General features: G+C 34.2%; 1 protein-coding gene across 2 annotated transcripts; it reads right to left on the reverse strand.

Moving 5' to 3' along the window:
* Positions 1–1626: 1626 nt before the first annotated feature.
* On the reverse strand, positions 1627–18587 carry LOC148941677 (uncharacterized). Of its 2 annotated transcripts, XM_089103815.1 has the most exons (4): positions 18312–18587; positions 16298–16468; positions 9802–10680; positions 1627–2253 (listed from the first exon to the last, which is right to left on the reverse strand). In XM_089103815.1, the coding sequence occupies exons 1-4, from the start codon at positions 18352–18354 to the stop codon at positions 2249–2251; spliced, it is 1098 nt and encodes a 365-aa protein (XP_088959941.1). In that variant the 5' UTR covers positions 18355–18587; the 3' UTR covers positions 1627–2248. The 2 variants fall into 2 exon arrangements, with proteins under 2 accessions (XP_088959941.1, XP_088959940.1); XM_089103814.1 differs by lacking the exon at positions 1627–2253 and having other exon boundaries at positions 7468–10680.
* Positions 18588–21140: the final 2553 nt, after the last annotated feature.

Consider the following 21140-nt stretch of genomic DNA (forward strand, 5'->3'; position numbering starts at 1 on the left):
AAAGCTTAATTTTTTTATAAACGAACCAACATAGAGTTACTAAAACAGTTACTGACATAAGTTTGTTCTAAATAGAACCAAAGAAAAGTGGTTAAACAAAGATTAAAAACAAAACGCGAAAAATTAATGTATATAGTCGGATATGTATATAGTGGTAACAAATGTTATTGAGGAAATATATAATTGAAACGTATTTTGCAAACCTTTAATGAATATGGATGTTTTATCGTATAAAATTGCAAATCCATAAATTTTGATAACAAATTCGTATTGTAAGAACTGTTGCTAAGCCATTAAACAGTGGCTAATCACAGTTCTCTGTGATAATGTATAAATCTATTTGTAAGGGTACATTTTTCCTTCATATATAAATAGCGGATACAATTTTTACCTTTGTAAAATCACCTTGCTGTGGATTTTAAATTTTATGGGTACGTAATCATTGGCTGTTTTTAAACAATTAAGTTATGTAAATACGTAACTTATATCATTTTAAATTATCAGTATAAGTATATTGAATTAATATGTTGAGTATTTTTGTTTTTGTGTTTGTTTGTTTTTTTAAATAAAAGTCTTGCTTTTTTGTGTTGTTCAAGATGTATTATTAATACTTCATAAGCAGTTAACAAAGTACTAATTAGAAATAATTTTAATGCTTGTGTATATACCGTGTTTTTATTTTTCATAAGGTTTTAACCGGTAGTTTAATGTTCTATCAAAGTTTTTTGACTTCTGGTAAATGTATAAATATTTTCAATTATTATTGCTAACTTTAGTATGCAAAGATTAAAAATGCAATTAAAAGCGAACCAAAAACGGAATTTTTCTATTTTAGCGGCACTTTGTGTTTAGAAAACCAGTAAGAAAATAATTAGCCTCTTACTTAACAGAAAAAAATTATTTGTATATATTAGTCTGTGATTTTTTTTTCCTTATTTATACAAACGTTAAGGCTTTATTTGTATACTGATATCAATTTTTTTTCTTTACACCACAGACCTAGTTTTTTTACAACCCAATTTTGGTTAATTTTTGCCGATATCAACCAAAATTGGATGACACTTCAGCCAGTTTTTGGTTCATGTATTATGCCAATATCAACCACTTTCTGATGATTGCAAGAATTTGTAGCTAGCATGTCCTATGATAATCTTTGTATCCAGGACATATACGTTTACCTTGTCCAAAATCAACGTCAACAGTATCCAGTAATAAGTGAGAATTTACTACCAATTTATTGAAAGAAAAGTGAAGTTAAATCAGTAATGTTCAATACTTAAGATGTATAAGCAAATGGTTTATAGCCTAAACATTCATTAAATAATGTAAATTAAGAAAATGTAAAGTGGCGTGTCTAAAGAAATCTGTGGTTACTAAAAATTGCTATGTATTGACTATCCAAGGCATTCCTAAAACCGGAGGATAAATGTTAAATCAACCATATCACCCAGATAAATTAAATTATTAATGGAAATTAAAATCAAACTCAAATTAATCAAACAGTTTCTACTATAACTTTAAATCTAATTTAAGTCAAGACACTAATATAATGCTCAAGCCATTATATGGTCAAACTATGTCACAAATTATATGGTCAAACATTAATGGGTCAAACTAAAAGAGAAGATGGATATTAGAAAGAGGGGGAAAAGAGAATCTTATAGTCTTCAAGACAAAAAGAAAAAGAGAGAAAAGAGAATAACAAGGATAAATTCAAAAAACATATATCCTTGGAAGAACAGACATGGCATAATATTAGGCCATAAACATGACCCTAAAGAATTCTAGTCATCAGTACTCCTGAACAGTCATCATTTCTTTTTCCACGAAGCTCTCTTATTGTGTTTTCAAAATCTTTCGTTCTAACCTTGAAACTGTCTTCTTTCTTCTTCGTTCTGTCAAAGGTAACTGGCGTAGAGTAAAAGAGACAATCGGATTTGTAGTTGAAGTTTCTGGATAAACAGGAAGATTCTCGCCTCTGACTTCGTTTCATCTGCGACAACGATGACAAGTACTCTTAGATAGATTTCTTGTTTGTGAAGCTTGACCTACATGACTAATGGACAGGATTTCAAATAGCTGATTTAAAATCTTCACGCCTTCTTGATCGACTAGCTTCATTTACCGAGCCTGTATTTTTCTCTCCCAAAACGACTTTTCCCGACTCTTCCACTATTTCTCCTTTGCAAATGATACAATACATATCGTCAATTTAAAGTTTAAGTGTAGTTTGCCACATATTCATCACTCAACCTAAAAAGATAAATGAAATTTTTAATTTTACGTTGTACGCCTATACAAGGAAACACGAATTTCACCTCTTCAAGTTCAACCTCAACTTAAAAAAAAAATATATTTGTGAAACAGCTAGATGAAAAAACTTTGCATATTTGAAATCAACCTATTTTTTGGAGTTCGTTAGTGGAAGAATATTGCAATTTGTCCGGGTCAAACAGTTCCCTTTCTGGACTATTAATACACAATAAGAGATATCAGGGTCATTCTAAAAACATTTGGTCCTGGTGGCCTGGGAGAATATATCAAGGAAATGAACTTGGAAGGTAAGAATTAAAACATTAATTAGATATAGCTAGCCTAGGCTATTGCATGCTGATATTTAGAATGTTGTTTTTTTTACTACTAGAACTGAAAGTACCAAGGACACAAAACATGAAAACTAATTCTTTGAATTCGTTAAGGGAAAAATTTCACACCTAAATACGTTTTACAAAATTAAAGAAAAACTGGGAAATTCAATTTTAAATTCAAAATTAGTGAAAAGACCTTTACTTATCAGTTGTGTTTTCTTCTTCTTTCAGAATAGTCCGCCATATGTAAAAATAAAGAACTTGTGTTAATTTTCCGCAGAAAATGAGCGAAAAAATGTATCATCATGGAGCTCTAGAAAGTTTAATTTTCTTGATTACTGTAGCAGAAGGTAAGCACAGCCATTAATTGGCAGTAAACTGTGTAAAAATACCGTGATTGGCTGAGTAAAATGTAGGCCAATCCTAACATTTTGTTCACAAATAGGAATTAGAAAGAAATGTATGCATCATAGAATAGCTAAAACTCTAAGCTAGGCGTTAATTTGTTTATTATTAAAAAAATTACCAAATAGAGTATTTTTTTTTTTAAGACTAATTATCCTATTATGTCATATTTATCTATCACACATATTTATTTCAAAAAGTTTCACTTTTATTGCTTGATTTGTATTACATAAAGTATAAATATTTAAGTTACTGTTTTATTTCAACAATTAATAAAGCCATGACACATTGAAATGTAACAAAGAGAGGTTGAAACAAGGGCTGCCACTACTACCAAAAGAAAAAAAAACAACAACAGTTCACCAGCGTTTCAACATTTCGTTTGAAATTTATAGGTTTTTTTTGTTGTAATATTATGATCTTTCTGTCCAATTACTTATATGTGCAACTTTCAAACTCCTTTCAGAGAAAAAAATATTTTCACTCCTATTCCAGAAAAACCAATTTGTTTCGCCATTTGAATACTCTTGAACCAAAAAATCAAGGACATAAGTTATAAACTAACAAGGAAAACATGTTCTCGCGCTAGTTTCGGACCACAAAAGGACCCAAATTGAAATAGTCCCTTCAAACTGAATCTTATTCATATTAAATCCCTCTTAGGCCAGGGATATACAACTGCGCGTTTTAGAGTAAACGGGGATATGACAATTTTTGCTCCTTTTCCCAACTCCCTAGCACCCAATTTTCCAAAAAAATTGTGCCGTCCTAACTGCGCCAGTAACACTCCCTAAAAAATTATAAGTCAATCAAAAAACCAGCTTAGTGCACTGTTTTTTTTGCCATAATTTTGAAGGAACCATGACCCTCAACCAAAAATCTTCTTTGTGCACTAAATTCCAACTGAAATGAACAATATTAAGCTTCAAACACTGCAACAAATAGTTTTTGGCCTTCTTATGGCTGCATTTTTAAGCAACCCAATATTTTGTTTTTGGCGAACGACTTCTTTTAAGTGGGATGCACATGCGTGTCTAGCTAGAATCCTATGTCTAGCCAGACTTTAATGTCTAGGCAACGACCATTCACAAGTAAAATTTGGTGCTTAGCTAGACATGTTAGACAAGGTGCTTGGCTAGGCTTTGAGTCCTGGACTCTAGAACTCAATGTCTAGGATTTCCGATTACAGCCAATTAGAATTTGTCAAGTTCCACTATTTTCATAATCTATATTTATATTTTTAAACTGAAATTGTATTTTTGTTTTCTAATTAATTGTTTTTTTTTTCATTTTTGCAAATATGCGACACCAGACATAGTAGTTAAGCACACCAAAGCAATTGCTAGGCTTATCTCATCCATTGTCTTGTGACATTAAAAATAGGGATTACAATTTTGAAAGTTTTGCCCGCAAAAGCTCTCTTGATTGGCTAGAAATGACAACTGTAATCTATTTGAAACTAAATTTGCAGTTTTAGCTAAGCATCAAATTCACCTTGTGAACGACCGTTGCCTAGACATGGAAGTCTGGCTAGAAACTTGTCTAGACATCGGATTATAGCTAGACACGCATGTGAACACCGCTTTATGAACAATTTCAAATTGTTAATAAAAAGTTAGTTGGCCTTTTTGTGGGCGAACCAATATTGTTTTTTGATCAATGATTGCACATAAAAGTTATGGACCAATCATCAATGCAAAGTTCTGGGCTAAATTTTGGAGATGCTGGGACACAAATTAGTTTTTCTTTTTTTTGCATTTTTTTTGGCTGTAAATCTAGAACTGGTCAGGCACAATGTGTTTTCATCATGTTTTTTAGATGATTTCTGGCTCTCTTTGTTCCTTTCACGCTCCTTACACAGTATTTGGCCTCCATGGACAAAATCAAACAGAAAAAGTTTTGGACTGTTTTTGGATTCCAAATTCGGAAGACCCTTTGCTCCAGTAAAAACAAAACAATAAAGTTGGCCCTTTTCCAAGCTTTCTTTTCGGGGGAGCTAAATCTTCTTTCCACTCTATTTTATGTAAACGGGGGTTTTATGTAAACACTGGCACATACACAGACATACATTTCTGAAAACAGATGCAGTAGCTCTGAACCTTCGTTCGTGCAGGCAGTTATATCCAATTTAGGAGAGTGAAAATCCATTTCGAGTTTATCCTGGGTGGACAGATATCCTGGGTTGAATTATCAAAGTATTATCCTTCTGCTTAAATTATACGTCAATTGGCACGGTATCGGTATCAAAAACAATTTGCAATTGGATCTAGCAGTTTTTATTTGTCATTACTTTGAAAAAACGGAAACCGTCATGATAACGAAGATTACTGAACAATTAATGAATGAAGGATTGACAGTTTAAGATATATTAATATTCATTCCTGGAAGTCTCAGCAACTCTATACTTGTTTACATTAAGCCACGTTCACATGCATGTCTAGCTAGAATCCCATGTCTAAACAAGTGTTTAGCCAGACTTCAATGTCTAGGCAACGACTGTTCACAAGTAAAATTCGGTGCTTAGCTAAAATTACAAAGTTAGTTTCAAATAGATTACAGTTGTCATTTCTAGCCCATCAAAAGAGCTTATACGGGCAAAACTTTCAAAATTGTAATCCCTGTTTTTACTGTCAAAAGATAATGGATGAGGTAAGCCAAACAATTGCCTTAGTGTGCTTCTCTATTATGTCTGGTGTTGCATATTTGCGTAAAACGAAAAAAAAAAAACAATTAATGAGAAAACCAAAATTAAATGTCAGTTTAAATATGTAAACATAGATGATGAAACTAGTGGAACTCGACACATTCTGATTGGCTGTAATTGAAAATCTTAGACGTTGAGTTCTAGAGTTTAGAACTCAAAGTCTAGCTAAGCCCCTTGTCTAGCGTGTCTAGCTAAGCACCAAATTTTACTTGTGAACGGTCGTTGCCTAGACATTGAAGTCTGACTAGACACGCATGAGAAAGTCACCTTATAAAAAAGAAAATGTTTAAATGTATTTTGCTTTGAGTAAAAGCACAAATTACGTTCTTGTCTTAAGAAGAGGTAGAGGGCATTACCCTTGCTCCTGTTTGGGGTTTTTTCTGCTTGTTTAAAATTTGACTTGATTATAATTTCTGTATGTTTAAGGTTTTATTTATTTACTAAGGGATTTATATTCGTTTAACGCTTGCATTATTGTTTGAATTTATATTTGCTCATCCACGGTTTAATGTATCTCTTCAATTTTCTTTGAAAACTTGTCTTTTGGAAAGTTTTTTTTTATATCAATATTCGTTTGTTTTTTATTGGTTAGTCAAACGAACAATCGTAAGGCTTTCTTTAGTTTTCACCATAAGAACTAAGATTTTCGCTTGCTATATATACTTTGGACAAAAATTTTCAATAAGTACTAATAATAGCTCTGATGTAGAACTTAGGATACATAGGTTCAGGATATATTATTTAAATAATAGATATAAAATTTGCATAATCTTTGGGCTTCTTTCTAATCCACACCATGTTACAAACTTGAATATAGAAATACATCAATTGACCATCCCACTCAACATGCCCCGAAAGTTTTCCGTAACCATTCCTGAGATATCGCATGTACCCTTTAAACAACTTTTGATTCAAATACTGTCTCTAAATTTAGTTCAACATGCCCTGAAAGTGTAAACTTAATACATTTAACTGTTACTGAGATATTGCCAATATATCCTTTTGACGAACTGGATACGAATAGTGTCTTTCGTTTTATTTTATATCCTCAACAAACACCCTGCAAGTTTCAGCTTAATATCCTAAGACTATGCTGAGGTATCGCAGATATACTCTTTTGACAAATTGGATTCAAACAGTTTCTTTTGATTCTGTTCAGCACCCCCAACAACATTCTCAGAAAGCTCCAAAGTAATACCCTTAGCTGTTCCTGGGATATTGCACATATGCTCTTTTGGCAATCTGTATTCATGTAGCGTTCACTGTAGTACTGCTTTATGCCAGTCAGTGTGAACACATTTCTCGTCAACCCAGTCCCTTTCAAATATCGTTAACCCAGTTTTGAATAGCTGTGGCCAAACTAGAATGTTTTACCCTAAAATGTTTGACTTCTTCCCTATCCTTAATGGGAGAAGTCCAGACCTTCCTTCCCTACTTCCTTTATTCTAACATAGTCTATAGTTTATATATAGTTATACATAGTTATATATATATATATATATATATATATATATATATATATATATATATATATATATATATATATATATATATATATATATATATATATATATATATATATATATATATATATATATATATATATATATATATATATATATATATATATATATATATATATATATATATATACACATAGTATATATATATATATATATATATATGTATTTATATATATATATATATATATTTGAAACAGTTTGATTTTTTTTTTACTGTTTGAACTCTCTGTTTTTTATAGTAAATTCTTCTTTTTAACTAAGCTACTTTCAAACGTATAGGGAATGAAATAGGCTAAAAAAAATATTTAACTCAGTTCTAATAGAAATTACGGTAATTGGCTTTATTAAGTTTAACTTTAAGTTTAAAATGTTCATTTTCTTTCAAGCAAAATATAAAGGAAATGGCATGAACCATATGACAGCTATAATTTTGAAATTCCACTTGAATGAGCCCCCTCCAAAGTTAATACGACCGCCCCTTCCACAAAAACCTTATAAGTTAACAATGGGCAACTTGCATAAGTTACAGCACTTCTCCCAGTGCTCTGGGGGATTTGTCAACCAGTGAGTTATAGTTCTTTAACTTTTGGACTCTTTTGAACAAAATGGCTATTTCGAAATTTTGATCGAATGCATCTGGGGTAAAAAGGGCGTAAGAGCCGGTTATCATAAGAGCTGGTTATCCTCCAATCACTTTTTTTTATCGACACTGACAGTTGACATGAATGAAAGCTAAGCATAGACTAGATGAGACTAATTGTCTTGATTACACATATTACTAAATGGATATGCATCATTCAAGATAATCTGCATGTTCTCACTGACACTCTGGGCAAAGTCGGACTTTCCGTAAATACTTCTAAATACGAGTTTCTTTTTTTCAATATTTCTAACCCTGCTCCTCCTTTACGTGTGGGTATGACACTATTCGGGTGTGTTTCAAAGATGAAATGGCTTGGCATTTAGGGCCCGACCGATAAAAATTGGGCCGACATGAGGGTCAGTGTTATTATCAGATATCGGAAAAAAATATCAGTTATCGGCCGACATATTTTTTTTTTTTTTTTTGCACAAATTGTCCAAAAGATGGCACCAGATTTTACCAATTAATTTTTGCTAGCCCAGTCTTTAGAGAAAGAGCCACCATCTAAGTCTGACCATGGTGAAGAGAGCAGCGCAGATGGGTCAAATGATGTCGAAGTATTTTTGTGGTCGATACTTGTCTATCCACGCACAATACAGCAATGTTCTAAATGTATGATGACTTCAAGCAGGTATATCCTCTACCAAAACAACTATAAAGAATACAATAAACCATACATTTTTGCTTTATGAATGTTCACTTGTGTGGATGAAAGATCCAAGATTCAATTCAAGATTCAAAACCATGATATCAAGACTAAATCGACTTTTTGGAACCACAGTGAATTACTGAGGCTGTTCTTTGGTGTAATAAACCAGGAAGAAATATGGGTGTACGAATATGGGCAGAGAATGGGGGGTTTAAACTTTGGGTAAGATTTTACCGGAATGGAATTTATCAGCAAATTATATCTGTATCGTATCGGCATGCTACCGATACCTCGGTATCGGACCCCAAAAATCCAAATCGGCCGGGCCCTACTTGGCATTACTTTTTTGTCCACATGTTCGTCTATGGCTGCTAGTGCTTTACAATGTATCCGTATGGTAAAACTTTACCAGTTGGATAGCCGTCGAGTTTTATGTAAACTTTGCCACAGTTTTTACTCTCCAACAATTCTGTTTCTTTCTGGTTCCCAGCCTTTAACGCGGAATAGAGACCCTTTTCAATAAAGGATTGATTATTTTAAACACTATAAAATTTCGATATACTAGCCAAGATGGTACAAATTGGACTTGGCGACCCATTTGACGACATCGCTTAAGATCTAAAGTCTGATGCTGCAAAAAAGATGAGCGCCAGTGATCCTCTCGGTTATTTCACTCCGATTTATAAACGATGGACATAATGAGGATGTTTTCATTTTTGTAAAATTGCCGGTTATAAATAAACCTACTTACTTTGATTACGAATTCCAACATGCTTATTTGCATTTAATTACGTCTACTCAGACTATAACTGCTTAAACCTTTGTCTTACATATACCACACTTGTACGATTTCTTTTCAGAGTGAATTCTTTTATATACAATCAAAGAAGAATTCCTAACACTTTGACAACTAACAACTAGATTATACATAGACTAAATGAGGCTCACGGATCTAAAATCACCAAGAATCGCTATTCACTGTTTTTTTTTTTGTGATGTTTCGAGATTTGTACATTGTTGATAAAAAAAACACAGATGAAAGCCACCAAGGAAATTGCCATAATAAAAAAGAAAAGTTGTTTCCACATGGAACACAATTCTATAGCTTTTCTTATTTTAGTGTGTCTAAAATGCATTTTATTATGCATTAGTATGTATTTTATTATGCCTACTCAGACTATGACTGCTTGAAAACTTTTTCTTACATATACCACACTCATATGATTTCTCTCCAGAATGAATTCTTTTATGTACAATCAAATGAGAGTTGCTAAAAAACTTTTTCTTACATATACCACACTCGTATGGTTTCTCTCCAGAGTGGAATCTTCTGTGCACAATCAAATAAGAGCTGCTAGAAAATTTTTTCTCACATATATCACACTCATACGGCTTATGCCCAGTATGAATTCTTCCATGTACAATCAAATTAGAGCTGGTAGAGAATTTTTTCTCACATATATCACACTCATATGGTTTATGCCCAGTATGAATTCTTCCATGTGCATTCAAATCAGGGCTGTGAGAAAACTTCTTCTTACAAACGCCACACTCATATGGTTTATATCCAGTATGGATTCTTCCATGAGCAATTAAATCAGAACTGCTTGAAAACTTTTTCTCACATACAGCACACTCATATGGTTTCTCTCCAGAATGAATTCTTCTATGTACAGTCAAATGGGAGCTGCAAGAAAACTTTTTCTCACATATGGCACACTCGTATGGTTTCTCGCCAGAATGAATTCTTCTATGTATAGTCAAATTAGAGCTGGTAGAAAACATTTTCTTGCATATAATACACTCATAAGGCTTATGTCCAGTATGGATTCTCTGATGAGTGTTTAAATTATAAGCCCGAGTAAAACTTTTATTGCAAATTAAACACTTAAAAACTTTGTCTTGGGTGGGAGTCCGTGGATGTGTATTCAACTTAGAATGACCCCAAACTTTTTCCTTACAAGTTTGTTGCCTTACAGCAAAAAAGAAGTGTGTGTACCCTCCCTTATTTGAATATGCATCATTTTTATGATTAGAGCTTCTGCTTAATTCAGTAGTACTTTCCACTTTATGCTGGCAAGCTGAACCTGTTTCCAGTTCTGCTCTTATATTAGATGATTGTGCTTCAAAAGACTCCTTATGGTAAAATGGCGGGGAGACTTGAGCTCCTAAAACAGAAAATATTTTAAATTTTAGAAATTTTAACATATTATCATACAGAAGCAATAGCTTATTAACAAATATTTCTCAAAGACAATATTAAATTAAAAAGATAGGGTAAATGGGTAGAGGGAGAAGAAAAAAATAATAGGGTATGGAGCGCACAGGTGATGTATAGCAGTAGGAAGGGTTTTTTTTCTTTATTTTAGATTGAGATTTTACATGAGTAGTTTAATGTTAGAAAAGATAGAGTAATGAAAGGAAATGTAGGAAATACATTCGAGAAATATGTGAAGGTAATAAATTATTTTCTAGAAAATGAAAAAGAAGAGCAAACAAGGAAAGAAATTACATCCAGGATATTTCAGTATGGACCAAATATCACAGGATAAATTAAAAAAAAAGAAGAATTTAAAATTTGTGTTAGAAAAGGATTTTGTATATTTTTAAATATTATAGAGTATATTCTTGAAAAAATTTCTCAAGTTGTCAGGTTTCATAAAAAATTTTCTATCTAATTAAAACCCAAGATTAACAGAGTATTGTTGATGATAAAAATAAAATGAGACTATGAAATCAGAGCCATTGCCCCATGCAGCCAAAGTAATAAGCCATATGCGTCCCATCTACTAGTTTTCCCAATAGCTTTGTACGGAGGAGATGATTTAAAAGCTTAGGAGTGAGCTGAGAAAAAAGAGAATTAAAAATTCTCTATGGCCCTTGGATCCTTGGATATTTAATCGATTCCTACAACATTAACACGGTTTGCCATATTCTAAGAATATTCTGCCCATCCCTGGCTATAAGTTGAGGATTTTCCCTATCTTTAACTGGGTCAGGTCCAGACTGACTACTTTCTGTAAATTTCTGAACATGCCAATACAATATTTTACCATGTTTGGCTACATCTTCCAGATCATTGGAAATTCTATGCACAGTGTCCAATTCGCATATACTTAGTTCTTATTTTAATACCTTCTCTACTTTCCGTACTTTCATCTTATTCTCACATAATCTATCACTCAAAAAACTCTTGTACAAGCCCCTCCTTTTCTCTACCAAGCAAAAAGAATTTGTACTACTACTACTACTAACAAACCACCGCAGCACCAAGCCACCTGAGGCCAACACAGCTATGCACGCTCCTCCTAAATCCCAATCTATTGAAAACCTCCCTTTTTACACCCTCCCAGGAAGTTCCCATTTCCTTTAAATCTTTCTTTATGACGTCCTCCCACCCACGACAGGGACTACCTACTTTCCGTTTAGCCCTACACGGTTAGCCGAAAAGAACAATCTTTGGCAATCTGTCACCCTTCATCCGCGCAAAGTCCCCTAGCCATCTCAACTTTTTTCTTTCATTATAGCCCTAGAAAGTGAGATTAAAGGATGACACTAGCCTTAGTAAGTAAGTAAGTTTATTTGTAACCCACAATATAAAACAAATGCGGAGTAAAAAAAGAAAAAACAAAATAATAATATCCACAAGAATATAATAAGGAAAACACAACATAAATAACTTAACAATATCCATAGAATCATTAATCTGGGAAAAAATAAGGGAGGGGAACACTGCCACATATCTTCCTTGGAGTATTGGTCCTCAGATCCTTAGCGATGTTGTCAAGCAGGTCGATAAGTCAAAAATGAGAAATAATCTTGTGATTTCTGTACCACCTTGGCAAAATATAGCAGGAATTTACAATATTTAAAATAGCCTCTCCTTAGCTGAAGACGGTCTTTTTTGCGCAGTAGAGGCTGCAAACCGGAAAGAAAAAGAATTGCAGGAGAACAAAAACTATGGTAAAGTTTACATAAGCCTCGGTGGCTGTACCTCCCTCTATTAGGCGAGATTTTTAGTCTCTCAACCCTCTCTTAGTCTTCTTAACATTAATTTTTAAACCTATTTTAGCACCCTGAACTTACAAAACCTCTAAAAGTTCATTCATTTTGCTCACACTTTCATCAAGGATGCTTAAATCATCAGCATAATCTAAGTCCAGGAGAGTTTTTCCTCTGCATTTGATTCAGTGGTCTCCCATTGCCTTTCCTGTGCTCCTTAAGACAAAGTCCATCAAAATGATCCCTATAACAGGGGGATAGAACACAACCCTGCTCAACTCCTGATTTAATACAAAACCAGGTGCTAATCTCATTTCCTACCTTAACCGCAGCAGTGTTATTCTCGTACATAGCACTAATCACTTTAATGTATTTGTTTGGTATACCATACCAGGATAAGACCTGTGCTAAAGCGCTTCTATCAATAGAATCGAATGCTTGCTCATAATCTATAAAACACGGGACCAAAGGTGTTTGACAACTCAGGCACTTCTCAAATATTGACCTAAGGGTGAAAATTTGGTTGACATATCCTTTGCCTTTTCTGAGACCGGACTGTTCTTCTCTTAAAACTTTGTCTACAGCATCTCTCAGTCTAAAAAGTATCATATTACTAAGTAATTTGCTACCTACCGAGACCAGACTAATGCCTCGATAATTACCACGCTCACTCTTGTCACCTTTCTTTTACAATGGTTTAATTAATGTTTTCCAAAAATCAGTAGGTACTTCCCCTTTTTCAAAAATCATATGCATAATCTTCAATAACTTATTTCTAACTTCAGAGCCACCATATTTAAGAAATTCATTTACCACACTATCAGCACCTGGAGCCTTATTATTTTTAAATCCTTTTAGTACTGTCGCTAATTCTTCCTCGCAAAACAGATCTTCCTTCACATCCAAGGTATCACAAACTTTTTCATTTTCCTCTATATCTTTTCCTGCAACTTTATCTCGGTTTAGCACATTCTCAAAATGTTCTGCCTATCTCTCTTTAACTTTTTCGTTATCACTAATTGTGGCCCAATTCCTATTTTTAACTGGGACAAGTCTGAATTGTCTGTTCCGTCTCAATTTATTAACATGTCAGTACAATATTTTACTATTATGCCGTCTAGCTGCATCTTCCAGATCCTCGGCAATTTTATCCATGATCTCCACTTCACACCTCCTTAGTTCATATTTTAATGCTGTCTCCATTTTCTTTAATTCCTTTGCTTTCATATGATCTATCACTCAGATAATTCTTGTACAAGCCCCTTCTCCTCTCTATTAAACATAAAGCCTTTTCAATAATATTCCTAGCTGCAGTCCTAACTTTCTTCCCTAAGACACCATCAGCAACTTCACAAATTGTTTTCCTAAAATTATTCCATCCATCTTCCACATTGTCAAATTTTAAACTCTAAAGTTTAGTATTCAACTGTTCCTGGCAATTTTCTCTCAAATTCTAATCCTGGAGTCTACCAAATCATAGCTTCCTGGAAGGTAGCTACCGTTCCGAAATTTCAGCTTTAAATTCACCCTAGACACTACTAGATGGTGATCTTTACTTTTAACATCAATAACAGCACTCCCATAAATCCTAGTATCTTGTATTGATCCTGCCAGTCTTCGGTTTACTATAACATAGTCAATAAGGTTTGCTGTCTTACCATCACGTGAATACCATGTTAACTTATGGGCCATTGTATGACCAAACAATGTATTGGTTATAAATAAATTGTTATACCTACCGAAGTGCAAAAGTTTGTAGCCATTACTGTTTTCTTTTCCTACACCAAATTTACCTAGCCTAGGATACCATCTATCCTTATTTCTACCGACCAGGGCGTTAAAGTTTCCTAGTAAAAACACTATATTTCTACCTGGAGCCCTGTCTATTTGCTCCTATAACTGTGGGTCAAATTCATCTGAGTCACTAGTATCTTCGCCAGTTGTTTCTACAGGGTCATACACTACTATAACTGATACCCTGAACTTTTTAGTCAGACAATGAGCAATTAGTATTCTACTATTAATACCTTCCCAACCTAAACAAGACTTAGCAGCTTTCTTATTTATTATGAGCCGCACTCCCTGTCTATGTACCCAAACCTTCCTGCCTGGGTAAACAAATTCTATATAACCTAATTTCATACCTCCTACCCCTGGGATATGAGTTTCTGAAACTCCTAATAAGTCCAGTTTGAATCGTCTGAATTCGTCAATCAAAATTTCGACACGATAGTCATTTTTTAACGCCATAGCATTCCAAGTTCTTATTTTCATTTTCTTTAAGTCATTGAAATTATTTTGGCCTCAGGAAAAGCAACGATCCCGGATACCTTTACTGGACGGGGATCACATATCTTATCAAGTCTACACCGAAACGCTTAAGCCGGCTTAGAACCAGACAGCAAGAAGTCCCTGGGACCTTCAGTATGAATGCAGGCTTTGTGCAATTCTGGACCCATCTTGGTCACAACATGGTTTTCAGCACTTGGCAATGCTCTTCCATCAACAAGGAAAATTATCCATTAATCAGAATCCTTTGCAAATACTATTTCGTTTACTAGGCTACAATTTCCTCGAGGGGCGCCAATCCTCAAGCGGGAATAAACTTGACCGTATGGTCCCCAGTCTTTCAGGTATCCTGAAAGGGTCAAGGCAGCCCTTTGCAGAGACCGTTGTCCATAGATCTGGATCTTATGTCCTGCTGCAGTTGTCCTCGTATAGAGGATCCTCCCACGATGGTGTTCTGAATCACCATGCAATTTAACCCAATACTGGGAGAAGGTTTGTAACTCACGGGACGTGTGGACAGGCCGGTGGGCCGTGTACATTTGAGGGGATTTCTACCTCCTCCACCTGTATTTATGGCCCCGAGCGAGGGTGTCCCAGTTTTCATTATGGACTCCCAGGGACAAGAACCCCCCGTTGGTCAGTGCCTCCTATGGAGGTACCCTACATATCTTTAGGGCTTTCCCCTATCCCCACCTGGGGAGACACTGACTGGCCTGGGGGAGGCCCCTTAAAGCTGGCAAATGGTAAATACATTTTCTTATAATTACAATTTAGCTTTTTGAATGAAAAAGCAGCGACACAACAGCAAATGACACTCGACTAAGAAAAAAAAGCATTCTTACAAATATTACTTTCTTCGTTTTTAACAATTCTCTCCAATATTACAATTCTTTTGACAGCAATATGGATTGGAGTTTAAGCGCCAGTTGATTAACAATAAGTATTGTTGAAGGTTAAATAAAAATGGCTTGCACTAATCTTAGCTGACTGCTGAGGTGTTCTGTTTTTTAGTCTTTCAGAGAACTCTGACACTTCAGATGTGTCTTATCATGATGTTTCAATTCTTTTTCTTTCTTTTTTTGCTTATATATGTTTGAATTTTACAGCCTGTTTCCAATCTCAAGATTTTTCCCGGGCGCAAGAGAAGGAACCACCACTGGTATAGATCCAGGAATACACTCACATAATATTCTGTAAATAAATAACTTGATTTTGTTCACATAGATTTTGTTTAATGGATAAGCTGATATTTACTTTCAAAAGGCTACCAAATATATATATATATATATATATATATATATATATATATATATATATATATATATATATATATATATATATATATATATATATATATATATATATATATATATATATATATATATATATATATATATATATATATATATATATATATATATATATATATATATATATATATATATATATATATATATATATATATATGTAAACTCTTGAGATTTGAAGACATACCTTCACTGATGCAATTATTTAAATCCAATTGAAGGAAGTGAAAATCAGGTTCAAGTTTCGTAGAAATACTGGGTGGAATAATCAAAGCTTTATCCTCCTCCTTATGTGATACATCACATTTTGTAATCCCTAAAACCTGGTCATCTTTATTTGGAAGACAGTTCTCAATTTCTGAAAGAAAAGTACAGTTAATTTGTATTAGCTCTTAACTTCGTTCATACAAGCAGTTACATCCAATTTAGTAGAGTGACAATCAATTGCAAAGTTTGTAGAAATACCGGATGGAATGATCAAGGCATTATCCTCCTGCTTACATTATACATCACAATTTGTAATCCCTAAAACCTGCTGATCTTCATTTGAAAATAAGTCTTAAATTCCTGAAAGAAAATTGCAGACAAATTTACACTCAGAACAATATAAAAAAACGAATCTCTGCTACTTCTCGAAAACTGCTAGATTTAAATTTAAATTGGCAATGAAAACGTTAGCATTGAATCGTTACAAATTTGTGTTCCTATCTGGATCAGTATTTTGCTTTCCATGAACATTAAACGTGCAAAGACACACACACATACATGAATTTCAGTAGATGTTTATTGGTTGTTTAACTTTGTTCTTGCTAGTAGCTAAATCAAAGTTAGGAGACCAGAAATCAATTTCAAATTTTGTAGATATACTAGTTGGAATGGTATTCCCCACCTCCTTAGGTGATACATCACAGTTTGTAATCCATAAAACCTGCTCATCTTCATACAGAAATAAGTTAAATTTTTAAAAGAAAACTGTAAAATAAATTGTTGTAATAAGAATCGACCTACGAATACAAATCTTCTTCTTTTATAAACTACAAGATTTAAAATTTTAATTATCAATGAAAAGGTTTGTGCTCTTTGGCTTAAAGGGCCTTTTTAGCCTCTGATTTCAAGGAAAAATGGTTCTTAAGATTATCTCTCCACCTTCAAGTTCAAGTTCCATTTATTTCCATAAATAACAATAATAAAAACAATATCCCAAAGGGCTCAATGGCCCGCAACCTCCCTGGGTAATTTTTGTTAGCCATTGGTGATTTGAAATTAATATAAGCCAGAGCTTTCCAAATATAATCAAATATAACCAAAAAAGTATTTGTACAGAGCTTTGGACATGAATACAAAATCTTTCAAAGCCATACTTTTGAAAACAATAAAATTTACAGTTTGTATCTAATTGAACATTAATTTCTTACAAAACACTAGCAAATAAAAATATTCGAAGTCTCACTAGGTTCGGATTTCCCTTTTTTTATTATTATAAATAAAATGAATTAAAATTGAATACCTGACTTAAATACAAATTTATTATCGATCAATTTAAATTATGCTCAGATTTGATGCCTTCGTTCATAGGAATATCTATTTTTCTATGAATGAATCTTTACATAGATTAACTTTAAATTATGATGTAAAAACTCCACTGAAGAATGTCACTAATTAATCATATCTGCAAGCAAGAAATACTTGCAAGCATATTCCATAATGTACTATTGTCCCACTAGGAACGATTTCAAATACAACCATTTTAACCACTGTACAAGAAGACTACATGCCAACTGAAAACTCAGTAGCAATTCCGACTAAAAAAGAAGAAATAAACTTTGATTCTTCAGGTTGGCAAGCCTGGTTACTTATACCCAATTAAAGTTTTATAAACTGAGGAGACAAAGAATATTTTCCAAAACTCTTCTTGAGTAGCCTACATTCAATGGTTTTTGCTACCTTCAACAGACATGCCCTACAATTTTAAGTTAGGTTTCAAGGATCCTGCTTTCCCTCGAAAGTTTTAGAATAACCTACATTATTTTTCCTTAAAAAAAAACCTTCGACCCTGTTTCTATACTTTGGCAATAAGTTCACTCACAAATAAAACAATTCTATTCCTGTCTTTTTTTGGTGGAACTGATAATGTATAAATCATTTACATTTTTCATCTCTGCTCATGATAACCTGGCTAAATTCTTAGAAATACTAATTACCTTGCTTAACCATGGCTTCATCAAAAAGGTCAGGTGTACCCATTCTTTCACATCCAAGATGAAAATTTTATTCAACCTTGTAGGTATAAAACTTCTCTTGGTGATTGTACCTCAAGTTTTAAGATTCTCTGACCTAGAAAATAATGAACAAAAAAGGCAATTTTCCCATTGAAAATACAACTGCAGACTAGGCAAGTCATTTTGACATATGTGATATTTCTGACCAGTCCCTTACTTCTGTTCCTAAGATGTCCTGTAACTCTATTTCTTTATCTCCCCAGCATTCTTAATGCTGTTATTAAAGTTCTTGTATAGATTACTTGGCTTTCCTTTTATACTTTTTTTTACTTTATTATGCTTTTATACTTTACTCTATAAATACTATATTTCACTTTTTTACTTTGGCTTTCCTTTTGTAATTTTCCTTCTATATTTCCTTTTATTAGTAGAATTTTACACAGTGTCAGAAGCTGCAGTTTTAGAACAAGGAATTAGCTGTGCCCACTCTTAACAACAGAATAAATTCTGCCAAATTTAAACAGAATTGAACAAACATTGCAATTATGTGAATTTGATGTTTCAAGGCATACTGAATGGGAAGAAAAAAAAAGTAAAGGATACAGCACTAGACCCTTAAAGTCCAAACCAGTGGTGATCTCCGTCTCAAGGCCCTTCAGCCAGGAAGTGCAATAGGGGGGGGGTCAGCCATCCTGTGCTTTTGCACACCCTTCCTGTTTACCTTTCCCAGATTTCTCAAGGTATCCATTATAGAGCTGGGTCAACTCTGGTGGAGCTTACAGTCACATAACTGACCCCCATCCCAAACCAAATAATTGATACATTAGGATTCAAACCCTTGCCCTTCTGACAAAGAATGGGAAGACAGGTGAATTAAAGTGTTCAAACCTATTTGTCCGGTAGTGATGTAATTCTATCAAAATCCTGGTGGGGTGGGGCAAAGTTGGAGCCAATTTTCCCAAATCAAGAAGAAATACAGCACTAGATCCTTAAAGTCCAAACCAGTGGTGAACTCCATCTCAAGGCCCTTCAGCCAGCAAGCGCAATGGGGGGGGGGGGTCAGCCATCCTGTGCTTTCAAACACCTTTCCTGCTTACCTTTCCCAGATTTCTCAAGGTATCCATTATAGAGCTGGGTCAACTCTGGTGGAGCTTACAGTCACATCACTGACCCCCATCCCAAACCAAATAATTGATACACTAGGATTCAAACCCTTGCCCTTCTGACAAAGAATGGGAAGACAGGTGAATTAAAGTGTTCAAACCTATTTGTCCGGTAGTGATGTAATTCTGTCAAAATCCTGGTGGGGTGGGGCAAAGTTGGAGCCAATTTTCCCAAATCAAGAAGAAATACAGCACTAGATCCTTAAAGTCCAAACCGGTGGTGATCTCCATCTCAAGGCCCTTCAGCCAGCAAGCGCAATGGGGGGGGGGGGGGGGGGTCAGCCATCCTGTGGTTTCAAACACCCTTCCTGCTTACCTTTCCCAGATTTCTCCAGGTACCCATTATAGACCTGTGTCAACTCTGGCTGAGCTTACAGAGTCACGCCACTGGCCCCCATCCCAAACCAAATAATTGGATACACTAGGATTCAAACCCTCGCCCTTCAGACAAAGAATGGGAAGACAGGTGAATTAAAGTGTTCAAACCTATTTGTCTGGTAGTGGTGTAATTCTATCAAAATCTTGGTGAGGTGGGGCAAAGTTGGAGCCGATTTTCCCAAATCAAGAAAAAAATGACAGTGAAAAATGAAAAATGAGCCATATAGTACCGTTAGGGCAAAGGTATACTAAATAAAACTTACTTGTTTCTCTGGATGCTTGAATTATGCAGACTTATCTTAGTTTTGACAAGTTTTTTTTTGCAGAAACTAAGTTTCAGCTGGAGGGGGGGGGCAAAGTGAGGTCGGGGGCGTGGACAAAACTATGTCTGGAGGGGCAGTTGACCCCTTGCCCCATAGCGAATTACGCTCCTGTTGTCTGGATTGGTCAACAGAATAGAGATACATTCAGCACATCTACAGTGAGACAAGAAGACAGTAACAAACTCAAATTAGATTTTTTTTTCACAAATATGTTGGACCCTGGCCCATTTGATCCCTCACTTGAATACTACATGTTTTGCACGCATACACATAGCTAAAGCTTGTTGTAAAGAACTTTTTACTAGTTAGGATGATACTGGGCAAAAAAAAAAAAACTAACTTATAGTGACCAGACAAGATAGACTGATAGACAAATGTAGAACAGACTATATAGGTCAAATGTAAGACCAATAATAAAACAAATAATAAAGCTAAGATAGATAGAAAAATGGCCCAAAAAAAATGAGGTAATTCAAATTAACTGTTAACAGTACATGCATTTCTAAGTTAGTTCTACATGGCAATTTTATGGAAAGGCAGCAAAACCTGTGCAAGACAGTTTTTCTTGGTAGAAGACTTGTATAGACCCAAAATGTGCAGAGCAAGGGTCAAGTATCCAAACTTCGATAGATTTTAGCATTCAATTCCCAAAGGTTTCTAAAATAACTAATTTTCAGGTAATTTTGTTCGAAAAGAGGAAGGGAGAGGAGAAGGTCAGACAGCTTTGTAAAATATAGTTGATAGACTTAAAAAATAGATAGAATTAAAATAAAATTATTTTTGGAGTGATTTGGTCTCAAGGGGGGTGCTACCATTTCGACTAACTGTCACAAGCACTAAACGTCATAACATCTAACCATCAGAACCACTAACTGTCATAACATCTAAAAAGAATTTACAAGTTTATATAATAGTAATAAGTATATAATAGTTTAGAAACAAATTCC

The sequence above is a fragment of the Artemia sp. Qi Xiang Cuo genome, chromosome 18 (assembly GCF_049724085.1).
Source record: "Artemia sp. Qi Xiang Cuo chromosome 18, ASM4972408v1, whole genome shotgun sequence".
Classification (NCBI taxonomy): domain Eukaryota; kingdom Metazoa; phylum Arthropoda; class Branchiopoda; order Anostraca; family Artemiidae; genus Artemia; species Artemia sp. Qi Xiang Cuo.

Bases quoted from the DNA above. Each gene is read 5' to 3' on its own strand.
- LOC148941677 (XM_089103814.1), bottom strand. From the start codon at position 18,354: ATGGGTACACCTGACCTTTTTGATGAAGCCATGGTTAAGCAAG. The intron at 16,469-18,311 runs GTAATTAGTATT...CTTTTCTTTCAG, and splicing joins TGAAGCCATGGTTAAGCAAG to AAATTGAGAACTGTCTTCCA. The intron at 10,681-16,297 runs GTATGTCTTCAA...TTTCTGTTTTAG, and splicing joins AAATAATTGCATCAGTGAAG to GAGCTCAAGTCTCCCCGCCA.